General features: G+C 37.7%; 1 protein-coding gene across 4 annotated transcripts in view; it reads left to right on the forward strand.

The window, feature by feature from the left end:
- scaper (S-phase cyclin A-associated protein in the ER) overlaps positions 1-20,114 on the forward strand; it is a 65,408-nt gene that overhangs the window by 1,345 nt on the left and 43,949 nt on the right. The window contains exons 1-19 of one of the 4 annotated variants that reach the window (XM_081608207.1): positions 2,276-2,296; positions 4,009-4,126; positions 6,178-6,254; positions 6,510-6,707; positions 9,603-9,703; positions 10,158-10,274; positions 10,764-10,891; positions 10,972-11,051; positions 11,127-11,258; positions 13,106-13,459; positions 14,442-14,609; positions 14,704-14,767; positions 14,859-14,976; positions 16,197-16,308; positions 16,733-16,873; positions 16,978-17,133; positions 17,239-17,381; positions 17,668-17,749; positions 17,845-17,997. In XM_081608207.1, coding sequence (XP_081464333.1) covers positions 9,612-9,703; positions 10,158-10,274; positions 10,764-10,891; positions 10,972-11,051; positions 11,127-11,258; positions 13,106-13,459; positions 14,442-14,609; positions 14,704-14,767; positions 14,859-14,976; positions 16,197-16,308; positions 16,733-16,873; positions 16,978-17,133; positions 17,239-17,381; positions 17,668-17,749; positions 17,845-17,997 — 2,040 coding nt within the window. In that variant the 5' untranslated portion in view covers positions 2,276-2,296; positions 4,009-4,126; positions 6,178-6,254; positions 6,510-6,707; positions 9,603-9,611. Of the gene's footprint in view, positions 1-1,313; positions 1,754-2,275; positions 2,297-4,008; positions 4,127-6,177; positions 6,255-6,509; positions 6,708-9,602; positions 9,704-10,157; positions 10,275-10,763; positions 10,892-10,971; positions 11,259-13,105; positions 13,460-14,441; positions 14,610-14,703; positions 14,768-14,858; positions 14,977-16,196; positions 16,309-16,732; positions 16,874-16,977; positions 17,134-17,238; positions 17,382-17,667; positions 17,750-17,844; positions 17,998-20,114 lie in introns of those variants that run through there. The other 3 variants (XM_008412299.3, XM_008412297.3, XM_081608208.1) reach the window with 3 other exon arrangements.

Below are 20,114 nucleotides of genomic sequence, written 5' to 3' on the forward strand. Positions count from 1 at the left end.
TTTTCTGATCAGTGAGATGCCTTTAAAGTCTACTGCTAATAAAGATACCTTGTGGGCACATAGGTTTGTCTGTTTGACCAAACGACTAGCTTTGCCTTCACACAGGCAAAACATAAAAGCAACTTTGACTAATTTAATGCACGATGTTATCCTAACATAAAAAGTTATTTATTCTTAGCTTCTCAATTGTTCAGAGCTTACAAATGGAACATTGAGAGTTCAGACATAACATGTGAACTTCTGTTGTGTCACTGTTGAAGAACTTGAATTAATGTTTTTCATTTGGATGTCATGTCAGAGCCACACACACATATATATATTTACAATTTAAAATCTGTGAAGAAAGTGTCTTGCACTTCCATAGGACTACATAAAATCCTGTTAAATAAATTGGCAACCAAAGTCTATGTTTTAATCCATGTATAATTTAATTATCTTTGCAAAATAAATTCATCTACACTGCATATTGTTTTCTACATGTTTAATAAGAAAAAGTGCTAGTCAGACAAGACAAAATTAAAATTTCTGGCTTAAATGCAAAACTCTATTTATGTAGGTATATTAACACTGCACTTCACTACGAACACACCAACCCTTATTGTGAAACATGGTCGTGGCAGCATCATGCTGTGGGATGCATTTCTTCAGCAGGCTCAATAAAGCAGGTTAGAGTTTGATGGAGAATGGTTGGAGGTAAAAACAGTCTAACCCTGAAAGAAAACCTGTTGGAGGCTGTAAAAGACTTCAAGGTAGAGCGGGCACACACCACTCCAGCAGATGAGACTGAGCATACAGACCAAAACCTCTTATGTTTTGGCCCAGTCAAAGACCAGAGCTAAATCCCATTGCAAACCTTGGGAGGAGTTACTTCACAGGCACTTTATCCAGTCTTCCAGATGTTAAGCTTTTTTGGAAAGATGAGTGGGCAAAAATTTCAGTTTGTAGATGTGCAAAGCTTTAAAGACAGACCTCAAATTATTCTCAACAAAATGTGCTTCTACAAAGGATTAAGTGGGGAGATTGAATACAAGTGTACTACACACATTTTTCATTAAAAAAAAAAGGAAAACACGCATCTTTTTCCATCCTTTTTAACTTTTCCAATGTTTTGCACTTTGGAGCCATTAGATGCAGATCATCCCTCTGTTAGCTCACCCAAACAGAACCCTGTTAGTGTCACCCTGCAATTGTGCTCTTATCCCTCTGTCAGCTCGGTATAGAGGGGCAGAGGGGGCAGGCTCGCTGCGTGCACATGACTGCGCAGCGCTGTGGCAGAAGGAAAGTGAGAGACGTGAAGCAGAGATAGCGGGGGATCTGATGCAGAGCTGGGAGCGACGACGAGGGGAGCTGTAAACATAGGAAGCTGCATACAGTAGCTAGTAGAAGAGACTGGCAGGCGGCAAGTCAGGCCTGAGAAGTGGCTGCTAACTCAGCAGAGTGCCGAGGGCTCAGGCTAGATTACTGAAAGAGAGGTCTGGACAGAATAGTGGAAGGGAAAGGAAGGACCGATGGGCAATTGTCCTCTTGTCTCTCTCAGTCGCCTTTGAGAGAGGAGTTGGCACAGCTGGGCAAGTTGCTATAGCAGAGTGGACTACACAGTGGGCGTCTATTTTGGTCCTGCTGTCAGACAACGATGTCACCTTGGACAAATGGCAGTGCCGGTTAGAAGGAACAGGTTGCATGGATTGGGCTACCAAGTATGTCAGGAGTGGATAAAGACGAGGAACCCGCTCACAGACTCTTCTTCTACTCTGTATGTATGATCTAATGTTTTTATTCCCATGTTTTGCTAATGAGTCAGCGCTCCCTTTCTGTTCATGCTTATGTCTGCTTGTGGGTCTTGCCAAGAGGGAAACCTGACACTTGCCCCTTACTCAGCACTGTCTTGAAATTAAACAGGCGGTGTAGTGCATGGCAATGGACTCCCTGGCCAAGTAAGATAACAGTAGTTAGACACTAAAGTGTTTATCTGCTCTGCAGGCCAGGTGACAGCTTGCATACAGCTTATTAAGTACTCATTAAGTGGCTCACAACAATGTTGTTGGAAGGCTTTTTGTTTACCTCGGCTATTGCACAGGTGTTTAGGAGTTGCGAGTAGGTACAGCATTCTTAAAGAGAATTTCATCTACTGGCGGTCCAGGTTTGAGCATAAATCTGTGCTCCCTACATGGCAGCTTTTCCATGTTTTACTGTGCAGTTCTTTGATGTTCTTTTATGTCTTTGTAGTGTCTTTCTAGTTACGAGAATAAAGTCCAGGCCACGCCACTTGACAAGTAAAGAATTTTGCTCACCAAAAGTAGGTCAGCTGGCCTTCTCCCTTAGGGACGTTAAATACTATCAGACAATTGCACGCATGCTGTTTCTGCATGTGTATCGCCTAATGAGTCATGTTGATATGTATTCTGGTAGGATTAAATGAAGTGGCATGTTGCATTACATCATGCCAAATTAATGCTTGTTTTCTCACATCTTCAGATATAGCTGAACATATCTGTGGTTTTTTTTTGTTGTTGTTTTTTTACATAAACCAGAAGAAGGATTGTTTTCTTCTGTGCTGTGCTGCAGCAGCCTATTTGAGAGGCAGCCAAGTAAAGACACAGTTTGTTCCATGACTCATTTTAACTAGGCTTATTTCAGGTGGTGGTTATAGTTCAACTATAAAATGGCATGAAAATGAATTCCTTTGATTTTGATTTCACACAAGCATAGATTCAATAATTTAGAGGAAGTGCGGGAGTGGTGCTGGCGTTTCTGTGAGGAGGATAAACACAAGACGGAAAGATCTAAACTGAAAGACCTTGCGCTGTTTCTTCGTTATCCCCCTTCCTAAAAGCAGATTATGTCATATAAACAAGTTTTATTTTTATGACACATCTCTATGTGGCGGTGATTTTGCTGATCCGATGTTTTATCACAGACTTTATTGATGTGTTTGTGATAAAGGGTGCAAAATCTGACGGTATGTTTTTTTTTTTTTTTGTTTTTTTTTTTTTTAGTTCATAGGATTTCTTCACTCGAGGTTGCAGTCAGGTTCACTGATGCATATTCAATGTGTAGGTCAACCATGATGCTCGCTGAGCACAGAGTGTGTTTGAAGCCTCTGCCTCTAGCTGTTTCTTGTCATGGTCTGTGCCATTAAACTTCACCCCTATGCTTATTATGTTTCAATGTTGTGTCTTCAGTTCTGGTTCAAACAATAGCAAGCACGAGTCAATGATTAGAACAATATTTTCTAATATACTTTTATTTGAAAATACTAAAAATGCATCAATTTTACAGCAACTTTTTACATCATTAACCCTCCTGCCCCTCCCCCCCAAATGATGCTCGTTAGGATTAAAAGCAATAAAGTACTTGTGTAAGATTGTGTAACTTTGTGTGCATCAATGTTTGAATAACTAAAGATATTCTGCTGCTGTGTATATTTCAACTGTTGTTCAAAATCTGTGTGCAAGATGTCTTAAAATGTAGGTAACCATAGCAACACTAGTCATTTCAGGCTGAGCTGTAGGCTAACACTGCAGTTTGAAGTTTTTTAATGGTTTACCAGTCTTTATTCTCAATTTTTTGTATTTAATTTTGTAGAAATGTAGAAATTTGGACCATTTGTCCAATTTTTAAAATAGCCTAAATACAATTTTTTCTATTCATCAACCATAATATCCTCTAAAACACCTTGTCCTTCCTGTTTTGGAGACCATTAACATGCCCAGGATTTAATTTTTTATTGTTGTGTGTTATGATCACTCAGTTAAAGCGAGTATACGTTTCGAGATCTTGTGAGAAACTACAACAACCCCAGGCATAAAAGTTTTGTGAGAGTTATTTGGGTGTGATCTTGTAAAACATCTTCTTCTTAATAAGAAGGTGTAGCTCAAGTGAAATATGTATATTTTACCAACAGCAAAATTGTTGAAATTTGTGACATTTTAGCAATACAATGCATTTATGTGGAAAACTAACTGACCAGGGGAAAATTTGTAGTAAGTTCTCCTCTCTGTCCTGCAGGCCTCCTTTCAGCGTTCCAACAGCCACGACAAAGTGCGAAAAATAGTTGCAGAAGAGGGTCGCGCTGCTCGGAATCTGATCGCCTGGAGTGTCCCTTTGGAGAATAAAGAGGAGGAAGGTTGGTAACTGCATGCAAAACAAAATTTTCACCAATAAAATTATTATTATGCAGGGGGTGTCACTAATTGGTTTATTTGTGTTTAGGTATTCTTTAGTGAATGCCAAATGTTTAGTTATTTATTTGGAGTTTCCTGCTGATTTTACATGGAGCTCATGTTGGATGGGTGCGGTGTATGGTTGGGATTTTTCAAACCGTTTACTGGGCAGCTGAAATGAAAGCCAAGACGTAGCTGTTTTTTCAGCTGCAGACTTGGAGTCAGGATTTCCGAGAAGTTGTCAGAGAAAATCGCCGGTATTACTTTTATTACTGAGGAGGGCAGGATGAGGTGATGCAGCTCTAAGAACATCATTGATGTTTTTAGAGTTTACACTGCACCTGTACAATGTTTGCAGTACAATCTTCTTAGAAGGGAGCAGATTGACAGTTGGTTTACTACCAAAACTTGAAGAGATGGAACTGCAATTCATTAAGTAATTACTGAGTTAATACACATGCTCTCCAGTATGTTTGTGTGATTTCCTCTGATTGAATGCATCATGAGGTCACTTGTGAGAGTTGATCTTTGGTGACAGAACAGCATAATGATAATAACTTTTAATTATTTGTTTGTTTTTTGTGTCGTACATTAAAAGTGCCCAGCTGCACAAGGTCTTTGGCACTTCACTCTGTTTATTTATGCTAACAGGCTGCTTGTTGTAATGCTTTAAGTTTATTGTTCGCTGTGGACATTCATCAATTTATCCCACTTTCCAGATTGATATGCGTATTGACATAAACTAATTAAAGCTACACTATATATTAAATTGCAGTGGTCATTAAAGTTTTGATTAGTGCAATACAGTAATCCAAAAGGACTGCCCAGTGCCTACATGAAGTATGAGGTGGGATATTATATTTAATGTGCTGTTTATTCACACTTTGCATATCAGGAAAACATTTGCAGAGTTGAAAGGCCTTTTACTACCAAGGCCACCATCTGATTTGTGTCTTTGTGGCTGGGTGGCTAAAGCTTATGGAGCGTGGTATGAAAACTGTGATTTGAGCCAGAATTTTCTACAGCTGCAAATTCACAGCAATATAACTTGCAGACATAAACAGGGAGCACTGATTAAGGCATGGGAATAAAAATTATTCATTTTTAAAATTACTATATTGAGAGGCATTTTGCTTTATTTTCAGCCTCTCAACAGTAAAATGACTGTAGGAAAAGATGACAATATTTTTCCTCACCGTTTTGGAAAATAAAGTGAATTCAACTGCACATCCATGCATAAATACTTTGCCTGCATTAAGTAACTTACAGTTAAGTACCATGTTGTATCCTTTCTTGACCCTTTGCTCATATTTTAGAGTTTTAATTATTTTTTCAGACTTCTGATAGTGTTTTTTTTACAATCTTTCCAAATAAATGACTTATTTATAAATCAAAGTTACAAGATGTATGTAAAAAGAATTTTCACAAGATGTTTAATCATATTTTCAAGACTTGAATAATACGGTCAGGATTTGGGAATACCTGTGAGACTTTTGGACTTTAGTCCACCTGACACAGAAAGATCCACTCAGAATTTTCTGACATCCTTCCAATGCCTTAAGTGTGTTCACAGGAAGAATTGATTTACCACCAGTTATTAAATTCTACTTTAATATATTGTATGTACTTTGGATCTGAAGTTTGTCTCTGGTTAGTTTTTCTGTTACATTTTAGTTGATGTCAACATTCTTTTTTGTTGCTGAAAGAAAAACTTACTGAGGTGTCTGGTTGATTTTATTGTTTAAAGATATGACCTTAACATTTCTGAATTAGTTTGATAGCTGCAAAATGTATTCTTGGCCCTTTTGTTTACATTTGCATTCATAATTTTCTTTTGTTATTAATTTTGAGAATTAAATTTTTGGAGCAGTGGTTAGCGTGACCATATTCCTGTTTTGGTCATCGTTGATTTGTGACAGTTTCACTGGAGTAATGCAAACATGTTGACAGTTGACATATATTTTTTAGAAAGTTAATGCAAGGCTCATTATCTGTCTACTTTCATCCTTTAAAGCAAAATCCAAAGGCTGTGCCAGTAACTGTTCAAAGTCTCAAAGGGTCAACGCTGGACAACAGAAGAATAAAAAACAGGTTAGAATATCATCTTGTTCCAGTAGAGGGCCCTGTTCACCAACATAATTTGTCATTTTCTTTTACATCAGATCAACTCCCTGGTTTACAATGTATGAGTAAATCTATACATTTGTATTGATTTGTTGTAGAACATGCATTAGTCATCTCAGTCTTTATAAAAAAGGATTTAGCATTTACATAATCTAATTTAAAATAAAAAACAGGTTAATGCCACAAGGATTTGTGTTTCCATTATATTCTGTTTGTTCACAGAATGCTGGTGTGGAAAGTAAGATCACATCTGGAACCGTATTGGACAAGGGTACTGACAAGAGCCCCACCAAAGCCAGACAGCCCCGCAAAGTGGACCTGCGTGCTCGATACTGGGCATTCCTGTTCGACAACCTGCGCCGGGCAGTGGATGAAATTTACGTCACATGTGAATCTGATCAAAGTGTCTTAGAATGCAAGGTTAGTCTCATTCATTCATTCATCATAATCTGGGCTTTCCCAAATAGTTTAAAGCTGTAGTGTAATCTTGTTGTACATTGCCTTCTGAAATTGAGGAATATTTTTTTTTAAAATCTTTCTCTTTCATGTGTGGCACTTAGAAAATATAATAGGTGACCTTAACAGACAGAAAACGGGAATGATTTAGTCTGATTGTGTGTCAGTTAGCAAAAAGTGTTTATGTACCTTTTACTACAATATATGCAATGTTTTTGGTTTCTAGTGGTTAGCCTAATTGTTTATTTTTGTCTTAATAGAAAAGTGTGCTAGTTAGATATTACAGTTCTGATGCAAAGATCATTTGGTCACATTTCGTTTTTAAATTTTACATTCGTATTGATACCTGCTTATGGCACAGGGACTCTGACGTTTTGTTTAGATGGTTACTGTACATTCATATTATGTGTAGCAACTACACTGCTCAAAAAAATAAAGGGAACACTTTAACATTTAAGTGAACACTGAAGTGTTCCCTTTATTTTTTTGAGCAGTATATATAACATATAGTATTTTTAGTGTTTTTATTTGAACTGCATCTTCTGAAACAGAAATTGGCTGTTTTAGCTCCACAGATAAAAGATAAAAAAAAAGAAAAAATGCAGATAAAATTAACAACTTTCACTAAATCTTTTTTTTTCTTGATGGTGTTGGGATGGTTTTCATGGACCCCTGTGCTGTTAGTTGTTCCTCCAGGACATTCTAACATGACAGTACATGTCCACCATGCTGCATTATGCTGAATGTGGTTCTGATGACGGCCACCGGTCTGTCCCAAACCCCGGTTCCCCACCGTGTGCTTAGCTCGGTGTCAGTGCCCCAGCACAGTTCCCGGTGGTGCGATAAGCATGCTGTCTGTTGTCGTGTGTCAGAAGACAAGCTGCTGGGTGTGTGTCCTGTTTTTTTTTTTTGTTTTCTCTCTCCGTCCATATTCCACTCTCTCACTCACTACTCTCCAATGCTGGCTAATGGGTATGAAGCGTTGTTGCTGGTCATAATCCCCTATCCCACCCAGCTTGGGCTTAATGGACATTGATAAATGATGGAGTCAACTGGAGAGGAAGCAGAGTGCTTTGATTACCCTCAGCGACAATCCCCTGGTGGAGCGGCGGGCTGTCTGTGTTGGATGCACTTACAAAAACAGCTCACCATTTTCCACCTAAAACTCTATGAACATCATCATCATCGAAGGGAAGTGATGCCTAATTATCCGCTAAGGCAGTGTTACTGTAATAGATGACATAATTTCATGTAAGCACTCTCTGCTGACCTAATAGAAATTGCTTTCTGTGTCAAATGAAAATTGTTTTCTGAGCAGTCGAGATGATATGTTTTTCTTAATAAAAGCCACACTTCTTAACCAAGAGCAGAATGGAGACTCTGGCTCTCTAACAGGATAAATGGTCACCAGTTGTTTCTTATAAATGTATTATATTTTTAAGTAGTTTCTGTTTTTACACCAGATTGCTTCCCACATGATATTTGACTTATGAAGAGGATAAGCAGTTCCTTCCCAATGTTATCAGTCATTACCAAATGAACACCGTAGCAGTAGCTGAGGACTGTGATGGTTGACCAGTGCTAATCAGCAGGCACACTGCTATACACATCTTTCACCGGATTGACTTGTCTATTAACTAAAAGCACCATGAAGCTTTACTCTCAATTACCACTCCCTTCATGCTACACATCAATCAGTTGTGTCTGTTTCATTGCAGCTCTGGGAAACAGCTTCTCACAGGCCACCACTTCTGCAAAACCAATGCTGCAATTCAGTCCAAGTGCAAATAAGCATTTGTTGTAAAGGATGTAAAGGATTGGCATGCTGCTCTGTTCTTTGTTAGAGCTTTCCTGTGAAATGTTTGTCTTTATATAGTTCTTGTTATCAAGCAAATCTATACTACCTTTCTATGGCTGTGCCTGTTATTGATCAACCAAATGGAATCTCCTTACTATATAATGGCTTACATCTTTTTAAGTAATTATTTGAAACAGATTTTTATAATTGTGCAATCTCATAAAGTAGAGTTAAGACGAAGCTAGATTTACTGGCTTTAAGTTAAAGGCTTCTGTAAGGTCTCAACAGTCATCAAAAGTCTTGTATTTAATGGTTATATTTTTTTTCATTTAAAATTTCTGTTAAATATGGCAAGATTTTTAAAGTCATGTCTTCAGATTCAAACATATGACGAAATTAGATGATGAAAGATTAGAACATGATTTTATTTTTTTATCAAAGCACAGACATTTTGCTGTCATCTATAAGGTATATTTGCTGTTCAATGCTCATGAGTTAGTTTCTTCCTTTTAAGGTAGCTGCATATGCTAGCTTTTTAGTGGCCAGGGAGCCCTTTAGGTGGAAATTGCTATTGTTGTTTATATTTTATAAACTAAAAATGATCAATTAAATTAAATGTGGGAAAACGGTCTGAGACGGATTGTACTTAAGGTGTTATATTGCAGCATATGTATTACATGTAAGTAATCCAATGTTATTTTGTGTAAATTCTTAGGTGTATAACTTCTGCAAGGATTATGTTTTTGCCCAGGAGAAAATGTCACAGGGCTGTTTTTTACTTTTCAACAAAAAACCTTGTTTATGTTTTGTTTTAAGAGCTTTCATAGCTTTCAAAATTAATCAATATTGGCAGATCACATACTGACAAATCATGAAATGTTTTCCTTTTCAGTAAATCCTTCAAAACTAAACTTTATTGCCCTTTTTGTACATTTCCCCATATTTAGTCAGTGAACACTACTTTGAAGCCTTTCAGAATTTACTAGTTTTCAATTCTCTTGTTACCATTTGGTGCATCTGAGTAATATCAACCTTTGTCCTTGATGTTTAATATTTTTTAGGAGGTGTTGATGATGTTGGACAACTATGTTCGAGATTTCAAAGCACTCATAGACTGGATTCAGCTTCAGGAAAAATTGGAGAAAACAGACGCGCAGAATAGGCGAGTATTTTTTGTTTGTATTTTTTATTTATTTTATTTACCGTTGATTTCTGTCCTTATTTGTTTCCAAGTCTCACTCAATCCTTCTGCTAAGCTGTTCTCGGCAATGAGACTGGAAGTGCAGGTGTCTGCTCCGTGGCTTTGAGTCACAAACAGAAAAGATCAATAGTCCGCTTGGCTTTAATTCAAAGGGATCCATGAGTTTATTGGCTTCTCTTTAACACAGTGACCGCTGCAGTCATAAATTGACTAAGAAATTAAATTCCAAGTGCCGCCTCCCTATTTGTCCATATAAAGTGTACTGTTAATCAATAGGGCAATCTCAAACTTTTGCATGTTTTTGGCAATTATTAGCTATTCAGCTTTTATACAAATAATGTGAGGCAGGTCTGTGCATATCGATTAACAATGAATCAAGAAATTTGAAATAAAGCATCTCGTTAAAATTGTGCAGACCGACTTCTTTAGCGTGGGAGGTGCGAAAGATGTCCCCTGGACGCCATGTAATGCCAAGTCCCACTGCAGACAGAATAGTGCCACCTTCAGCCACACGTCGCACTCTAAACTTTGGGTAAGCATACTGTTTTTTTTTTTTTTTTTTTTTTTAGATGCACTGTGAATTTGATGATATTCGAAAGAGCAGACAGTGTGTAGCAAATAGGCCAATGATTATTGAGGTATTGGTGTAATGCAATTTGTTGAGGCTCTCACTCTTCACTTACAGAATTAGTGAAAAGGTGTAGAGGAAAGCGTCGGTTAAAGACTGCTGAAGCATTGGTTCAATATGTGCACTGCTTTGTAATCTGATGCTGCAGGAAATGGATATTGATCATGACGGAGCCCTGTTGTATAATCCAGTTCTATGCTAGCTCACACTGGAGCCCACAGGGAGGGGTAGACAGACAATCGTTTGTAGTTTGAAGCGTTTTCCATGGTCTTACCAATAAAAGCTTTGCTTTTAAGTTAATTTTACCTCTGTTGACATTTGGTTGACCTCAAACATTGCTTTTTTTTTTTTTTTTTTACATTTTTATATACGTGTATCTCTGATCTTCATCAGTGGTCCTCCGCCAGCTCTGGCCGCCGCTCGGCTCTCCCACACAGGTCCCAGCTGGGCGGACAGAGTAAAGTGCACTCAGGCCACCCACAGCACCAGTCAACCAACCACATTCCCAGCAGAAAAACCCAGTAAGAAACAACTCAAAATCCAACTCCACCTTACTGTCAAAAAAAAGAATTTATTAAATTTCTCTTTCCCCCCCCCCCAGGTAAAAAAGATGCAGAAGGCTGGGAGACGGTGCAGCGGGGACGGACTGCCAAACCCCGCTCTGCTTCCATGGTTGCCAAGGTCAGTCCTGTCTTGGCTCGTGTCCCCGCTAAGCAGGACAGCGCCAAGTGTAATCGGTCACATCTACCACCACAGGAACAGCCACAGCGCCGTCCTGAGTGTCCCTCGGACAAGGACGTGACCCAAACTGACTCCAGGCAGCAAGTTACTGAGGAGCTTGTCCCAGTGGATGAGGTTGAACATCCACAAAATGGACACATAATGGAGGTACTAATGTTGAGTACCGCATGACATCTCTCTGCTAGAGCAGTCCCTGGATATCAATTATTCACATGGAGCAGTGTAACATTAGCTCATTTTATCAGCCGCATTTGTTTTTGTTTTGGGCTCTGAGATATTAATAGGCAGAGCGTCCAGACGGACCTGTCAGCTTTGAAGCGATTGATTATACATTTTAGAAGCAGACGGACTTGTTTTCATTCTCATGAATAAAAGCTGACAACTCAAACACACTTGGTAAGGGTGTGTTATAACCTTTGGTTGTTGTAAAACTACAAATCTGTATGTTAGTCTACCAGCTCAGTTTGACTCGGATGACTACAGCATGATTAGTAGACATGGGCTGGGAGGAGATTGTCACCATATGATAACCTTAAGTTAAAAATGCTACAGTATAATGATTTATATTTATTAATGCAATATATGAGAAGAAAAATCAATAACATAATCTAATTGCTTTCATTTAAACCTAAAAGCAACAATTACTCCTAGCATACAGAATTTTTAACATTGATTTTGACAATTATAATTATTCATTATTTTGATACATGGACTTATCACTTAAATAAACTTTATTTGCAGGACATTTTTTATGCAGATGTACTTAACACAAAGTGCAGTACAGAGCTTAAAAACAGATGAACCGTTCAGTATAAACTCTCCAAACTAGAAAAAAAAAATCAATTAAAGGATGATGAACTGAGAAACTGAAATCATCTGGTGAGGAAACGATAAATAAATAAATATAAAAACTAGCAAAGACTAAACGCTATAAAAACCTAAACTAATAAAATTGGAAGCATTTTGTTAGGGTTTTCACATTAAAATGTATTGAATAACCACAGAACCTTTTTAATATTGCTTAATGAAACAAATAATATTGCAAAACATAAATGATAATTGACTGACTAAAAACTGAAGGACATTTGTTTGAACAGGTAAAGGTTGTAATAAAAGGCAATTTCATAGCTGTTGCTGTTTTTTTAATTAAAGATCTAGTTAATATAACAATTAGTTCTACATATTATAGAAGTGAGTACATAAACTGTTGCATTGGACTGAGAGAGACAATGGTTTTGTCAAGTTGTTAAAGTTAATTTAGAATCTTATATGATGCAGAGGTTTTCGACCTGATCTGCAGAGGTTATGGCCAGTTGAAATGTATTTTTTGAGAGGCTGCTCATTCTGCTTTTTTATTGAATAGCACGATATTAGCTGGTTATTTGGGTTATCTTCCCAGTTAATGCCCGCAGTCGATATGCCACTCGTAGCTCCTATATCAGTTTTAAAAACCATTGCCTTTATAAAAACGATAAGGAGTGCTCCTTCAGCTTCTACTGAAGGAGCACTGTATTCCTGTATTTATTATTTTTGATACATAGACTCATCATTTAAATAAACTTTATTTGCAGGACATTTTTCATGCAGATGTATTTAACACAAAGTGCTTTTGCTTTTTCTTTTTTTTTAATGGCTGAAAATATTTCCAAATAACTAAAATATTTTTTTAGTGTCAGCAAATTAAGCTTTTTTTTTTGGTCAACTATAGAAAAATCTGATCAAATCAGCACTTTGCCATCTGATTAAAGTTGCTTCAAACTCAAGAAACATTGTGACGTAATGTTTAAGAACATTATAGAACCTCAGGATATCTTCACAGTAATGACTGGCCCATGTCTAAAAGCATGTTAGTTCAGCCTCCCTGCATGATTTTGTTTTCTTGTATGTGGTTGATTACAATTTATTTGTTTTAGTTTTACATCATCATAATGAACTGGATGAAAAAAATGCATGTCTAATTCAGTTTGCGTGTGTTTGTGTGACTGTTGGTGCAGCCCCCAGCAGAGCCTATGCAACACTCAGAGCACTGTGTCGACGCACCCTGTGAAGACGTGCCTCCCCCCGTAGCATCACTTGTCCCATTCCAGGCCTCAGAGTGCCCCAAGTCCAAAGCCCCAGTCCCACCAACAGACTCTATTACTATGTCAATCCCAGTCTGTGCTCAGACCATTACAGCATCCGTCGACCTGCACCAGACGAATGGGCTCAGTAGTGTGTTGGCCTCTGGGGACGCTGGAGCTGAGGGGGGCGTGTCACAGGGCATGACAACATCTGCTCCAGGACGGGCCGAGGCTCCCATGGCAGCGGTGAAACTGGAGAGTGTGCTGGACCCCACAGAGCTTTCTACTGTGAGTGCTGAGAGATGGAGGAGCAGAGGGAGGGGATGGCTGAGAGGGCAGAGATCCCCTAGGGTTCTTTATCGCCTAAACAAAGTCGGTCTCAAGAAACCTTCAGACCAAAATGTGCAGACAGGACCCCGTAGCTCTGTTTAGTGTTGGGATAGCAGCATTCATTGGTAAAAATAGCTGTGACTAGATGGCTTATGTATTATAGAAAGCATTTCAAGACTGTTGGCTAAAATTAATCTCTCAACTTCATTTAAATGTTTACATGTTTTTTTGGTACATGACATTCCGCTCCAAATTATATGCAATTATAATGCAATTGGTGTTAAAAGACAAGTGTAGTATCTTTTAGGTCATTGTGAGACTAATTTATTTAATATAAAAATCCCTAACCGGCCCTAAGAAACTCCAGAATAAATTGTGCTTTTTTCCACTTAAGATGGTTTGAAGCTTTTGCTTCACTAGAATTGTGTTTTCTAATTTTTTTTAACACTCCAATCCTTAAATTAATATTTAAGTTGCCTCCTCCCACCATCTCTTCACCCTCACTGTTAATGTGCCCTGCATGACTTTTGGATGCTTCCCCACTTGTAATAGTTGTGGTGGCTGTGTGGTATAAACTGTGATTGGATTGAAGTGGTATTTGGATTCTTGATGCACGCTCATAAAAGTCATAGCAGAACCTTTAACTGATTTGAAAAAATCCTTTACCTGGTATAATAGGAAGAGGTAAATCACTTTCAGTGTATTATCCTTATACAGTTGCGTGTTTAGTCCTTAGAGATCATACGCATTGATCTAAAGAAGAGTTTATATATTATTTAAAGGTTTTATTTATTCCCAGATATCTTTAAATTTTTTTTTTTTTATAAGTGAAATATTTTTTGTAGTCTATTTACCCAGCGTAAAGCGTTTAAGTTTGAACCACGTAACATTTTTAAAGTGGTTAATCTGTTTATCTAATTGAACTGGTGGATGTGCGCAGCCTCAGTCGATGGCCGAGGTCCTGGCTAAGAAAGAGGAGCTGGCGGACCGGCTGGAGAAGGCCAATGAGGAGGCCATAGCCAGCGCCATCGCTGAGGAAGAGCAGCTGACCAGAGAGATTCAGGCAGAGAATAACGACCTGGAGACTGACAATGAAAGTGATTTTACTGTAAGATTACTCGTGCTTTATTTGTTTAACTTCACCATCTTTGGTCGATGTCTGAGGTATTTTGTAAATTAATTAATACAACTTTCCACCAAAGGCTAACAGTTATGGGGTTTATGGAGGCAACATCGATTGGAGCGATATGTTGGCTGAATTTGATGGTATGGAATGTAACGTCTAAATGACTTTTTTTTTTTTTTTATGCAGGAGTAACGGTGGTCAGTGTATTCAAATTGGTTTCCCTTTTTGTAGCTCGAGAATCTTGGCGTCAGAGTACCTCTTGGGGGGATATGGTAGAGGAAGAGCCGGCCCGCCCTCCTGGACATGGAATCCACATGCATGAGAAATTGTCCTCTCCATCACGCAAAAGGTAAAATATTTGTCTTCTTTTACGCAGATTTTCCTCTGTTTGGTTTAATAAAGTGTTTTCCCACAATATTGTTTTGTTCTACCCTGCCGTTTCAAACAGAACTGATCAGATGTAACTACTTAACGTTCGAGAAGCAATTTGGCTGTTGTCAGAAGCCAGATGCAAATCATATTTTGTTGTTCAGGGGGTTTTAGGACATGAATGTTCGCTAACCCAGCACTAGTATTTAACTGGTTTTTTTTTTTTTTTTTTTATCTTCCAAAAGTAGTATTGCTTAGTTTTTATAGATTTAGTTGAATCATAATTAGTCTAGCAACTTACACACATCAATAAATCTTTGTGACAGGAACTTGGCTACAACCAATTCTGGAGCAAAACAGACAAGAAATACAACAGAAGGCAACCTAAACAATGTGCTTGACTTAAAATGAATAACTACCTGACAAAAAAATAAATTGTTTCTTTTAACTACTTTTGTAACATTTGTACCCTGAAGTGTAAAGGAATCGTTCCAATATTTTCTTGAGAATATTTACATAAAGCAGTAACACCCATTAATGCACTTTTTTTTTAAATCAGCTTTCTTAAACTGAAACCTTTACAACTACTCTTTCAATGTTTCCTATCTTGCCATTTGTGCTGATGACACCTGGCATAGCTCTAGACATGAAGAAGTGAGGAAAATTTTATGGAACTTTCCTGTCTGAATGGACAATTTGTATTGGGTTCAAATGAGTGGAATTCTGTACCATAACATGTTATCATGTTATTTGTAATTTGTTTTACTCGTGTTAAACTATGAAGTTTCATTGTCCTCAGTTTTTCAGAAAAACATTGACCAAAGTAATCAGAAAGCAGGTCAAGCCATCAGTTTAATTTTGAAGCATTCTCCTTACAAAGGTGAATATGGAGGTGAACCTCCTTGCATAGGTTATCTACAGTCAATACTTTCTGCAGTGACTGTAGATAACAACATAAAGGGCAAATAGGGGATCTTTTTAAAGGGTAATTACTGCAATATTCAAGGTCTAGTTTCATTGGTTCTGTAGCTGTTGTCCTCATATGGAGGAATTTTTTGATACATCAAACTTCCCTTTTTCCCTCCAGTAATTGACATCATGATTATAAATTACTTTTTTAAATCCCTTATCATTTTTGCAACCTCCCACCATTTTAAGGCAGGTTACCGAATGATCTATTTCCATAATTTCTTTTTACAGAACAATTGCAGAGTCAAAGAAGAAACACGAGGAGAAACAACTGAAGGCACAGCAGCTGAGGGACAAACTCCGTGAGGAAAAGACGCTCAAGTTGCAGAAGCTCATGGAGAGAGTAAGTCAGCTGGCCTGATGGCTAGGTTACTAAAGAAACTTTATTCAGGCTATGCTCACACTGGCTCACAACGAGCATGTCTTTCAACACACTGCCTCATAGAATCACTAAATATTAAAATTCTCTCCTGTCACATTTAGGCCAGCTGGCCGCAGCCAGACATGAGATCTCTTGCCAAAATCTACAGTCTTTTATGAAGTTTGTTTTCATTCTCCAAGCCATAGCAAAATGAAAAAGTTGTAGAATAAATTGGGTTAACCACATAAATTCATAAAGTGGTGTTTATTCTTATTAATCCCCACAAGGACACGCAAGTGAAGGCAGTAAATGAGGGCAGAGGGGATATCGCTGTTTAGTCTTTATGAATCTGTTATGCATTCCTCTAGTTTCACCTCACCAACTGATCACTCTTCACTTTCTGTAGGAGAAGGATGTGCGAAAATGGAAAGAGCAGTTGTTGGACCAGCGTCGGAAGATGATGGAAGAAAAACTTTTGCACGCTGAGTTCAAGAGAGAGCTGCAACTCCAGGCCATTGTGAAAAAAGCTCAAGAAGAAGAGGCCAAGGTAGAGAAGGGAATTCCTGAAAAATTCTAACAATGTGTCCTTTCCAAAATTTAAGTTTGAATCCACATCTCTTTATGTTGTGTGTTCTTACCATTTTCTGTCAGGTGAATGAAATAGCTTTCATCAACACTCTGGAAGCCCAGAATAAGAGGCACGACGCACTGGCCAAGTTAAATGAATATGAACAACGCCTTAATGAGCTGCAGGAAGAGAGGCAGAGAAGACAGGAAGAGAAGCAGGCTAGAGATGAGGCAGTTCAGGTTGGGTTTTTATTTATTTCATGTTTTGGTCTGTTTGTATTTTTAATTTGCCAATCAGACAGTTGGCTATATCTACATTTAGTTATTTTTCTTTTACTCTTGTAGGAACGCAAGCGGGTCTTAGAAGCAGAGCGGCAGGCGAGAGTGGAGGAGCTGCTGACGAAGAGGAAGGAGCAGGAGGCTCGTATCGAGCAGCAGAGGCAGGAGAAAGAGAAGGCCAGGGAGGATGCAGCAAGGGAAAGGGCCAGGTTTGTGCTCTGACATTCCTTAAATTTGGGTGTTTTTAACATTGTTTTAGGATGCATGTAAATTCAGTAATGTTTTGATAAAATTATGTATTACTTTTTTCCATTATCCAAGAATATCTACTTTAACTATGTACTAAAATGTGAAAAAAAAAGTTCACAGTACGACTACTTTAATCTCTTACTAAAAATCAGCAAATAGATGTAAAGCATTTGTCAATTATCTGTTATATTATTGGACAACATAATGTGAGCATTTACATTTAAGTGCATCTTTTTCAATCTACAGAGACCGAGAGGAGCGTCTGGCTGCTCTTAGTGCCGCCCAACAAGAGGCAATGGAGGAGCTTCAGAAGAAAATTCAAATGAAGGTGTGCACATGTTGCTGTTTTTGCAGACATGCTCCAGGAATATCCTCTTTCCCAATAAACCTAAATTGTTTTCATTGTTTTTGGATTTCTCCCAGCATGACGAGAGCAGCCGAAGGCATATGGAGCAAATTGAGCAAAGAAAAGAGAAAGCTGCTGAGCTCAGCAGCGGTCGACATGCGAACACAGACTACGCCCCTAAACTGACACCTTATGAGCGCAAGAAACAGTGCTCACTTTGTGGGGTTGTGGTATGTAATGTTTCAGAGCTTGTTGTGTCGTATTGGGTATCATTTTAGCTCAAACATTCAAATGAAAATTCCACATTAACATAAAAATTCTCAATACAGCAAAATAATACGAAGGGTCAAATTAGCTAAAAGCGGAATATCTGTTCTGTAACTTTAAATGTGTCAACAGCTAACTCTGAATCAGACTCAAACGTGTGACAAATGCCAAATGTCATTAACAATTTACATAAAATAATTCTTAGGAACATTCACCAAAAGCGACATTAGCATGATCATGATAAATATCATATCAACCACCGCAACGTTTATAACTGATTATCTACAAAGAATAAATTGATAACTGCTGATGAACAATAGGAAACGACAGAAAAGAGCTGAGCAATATGGCTAAGACTAATAAAATACGCTGGACAATGGAAGATGGAGGAAACCGGCCATCTGTGAAATCCTCTGACTTGTCATTCAAGATGGATGCTGATTCACCAGATATTAAATATTTTTCCCTTTCAGCCACACACTATTTAGCACAACTCTGTTGGGGTTATTTCAATGCTGAGAATCACATGGTAGAAATGTTGTGGAAATGATTAATATTGCATTTATACACACACTGCTAAGTAAAATGATAATAGAATTTGCCGACCTGAATCATTATTTGATGTTGGCCTGTTTAATTATAAAAACAGGAAAAGAGAGTAATGGACCCTTTTTTGGGCTTTGGTAATTTAAAGCAACTTTGACGCAATCTTTGGCTGTCTTTGTAGGAAAAATGCTGACTTGAAGGTTATTCAAAGGATTTTTAAAGAGTGCTCATTTAAATGTTGATTTAACAGCATTTATTAAACTGATGTATAAATTACTATATTCCTTTTTTTTTTCTTTTTTTCTTTGAAGCATCTGGCAGTAAATTACACAAGCACACATTTATCTTTGATTAACTGGCTGCCATTATGACAAGGGTGGGACACCTTGGCACTTCCAACCGGCATCAGATAAAGAGAAGGGTCAAGGGCAAAATAGGGAATCTTGTTAAAATGTTAACTGACCTTGGGCTGACATTTGACACCAGAGATCACGGTTGGGTCAGCAGCAAGCACTTTGTTTAATGACATTAAACACAAACCACCTCAAATGGCCGGTTTGCAGAAAATGATTAAAAACTATTGCCGCTTTCACTACTGCTTCTTCGCATGGCAATTTGTCAGACAAGCTCTACAGTAAGACCTCCTTGAAAAAATGTTCATACCCTTTGAACCTTTGTGCTTTCAAGTTACACAATGTGCAAACTTCAATGTATTTATTAGGGGTTTTATGTATTAAACCAATACAACATAGGACATGATTAGTATGTGTAAATAGTAGTTCCAGTACTGCAATACACAGAATCTGTGGCAAAACCACTCAATCAGACTCAGAGGAATGAGAAAAAAATTTCTAGAAGTTCAAAGCCGTTGGAGACATTTTACAGAATATGCAGTGAAAAGTGGTTCTAAAAAGTATCGACTCGAATTTAGTTAATCCTGAAATTATTCATTTTTAGAAGTAAAATATTTTAAATTTATTTACTGATAATTTTTTAATGTTTCCACTGATATTTTGACAATGTATCTTTGATGAGGAGCTGAAGTCATTGAGACTTGACCGCTTTATTAGAATTGCGTTGATCTTTAGCTCCCTCAAAATATTCACATTTTATATTTGTAGCTGTGATTAGTTTGGGCTGGACTCCAGTTGGGCCACTCCAAAACATTCATATTTTTGCCAGTCATAAACCTCCAGCCCTAAACGGAGTATGAATAATTTTGGATTTAACTGTAGGCTCAATATATACTTTTTAGATTTATATTTGTTTAAAAAAAAGAAAAGCTGAAAAACATGGATCATTTTTCTCCATCTTTAAAAGTATGCGCAGCTTTGTCTTAGTGTTTTTACATAAAATCCTAATTCTAATAAATCTATGGTAGAAACAATTTTGTGAAATAATTGAGGAAGTATGAATAATTTTGCAAGGCACTATTTATTCTGTGCAGGTAAATTAGCGACAAACACAACCTTCCTTAAGTTGGAGTTAATGCACCATGCTTTGGGCAATTTATTCTCTAAACTGAGGTTTAGCA

The sequence above is a fragment of the Poecilia reticulata genome, chromosome 6 (genome assembly GCF_904066995.2).
Source record: "Poecilia reticulata chromosome 6, P_reticulata-male-v2, whole genome shotgun sequence".
NCBI classification, from domain to species: domain Eukaryota; kingdom Metazoa; phylum Chordata; class Actinopteri; order Cyprinodontiformes; family Poeciliidae; genus Poecilia; species Poecilia reticulata.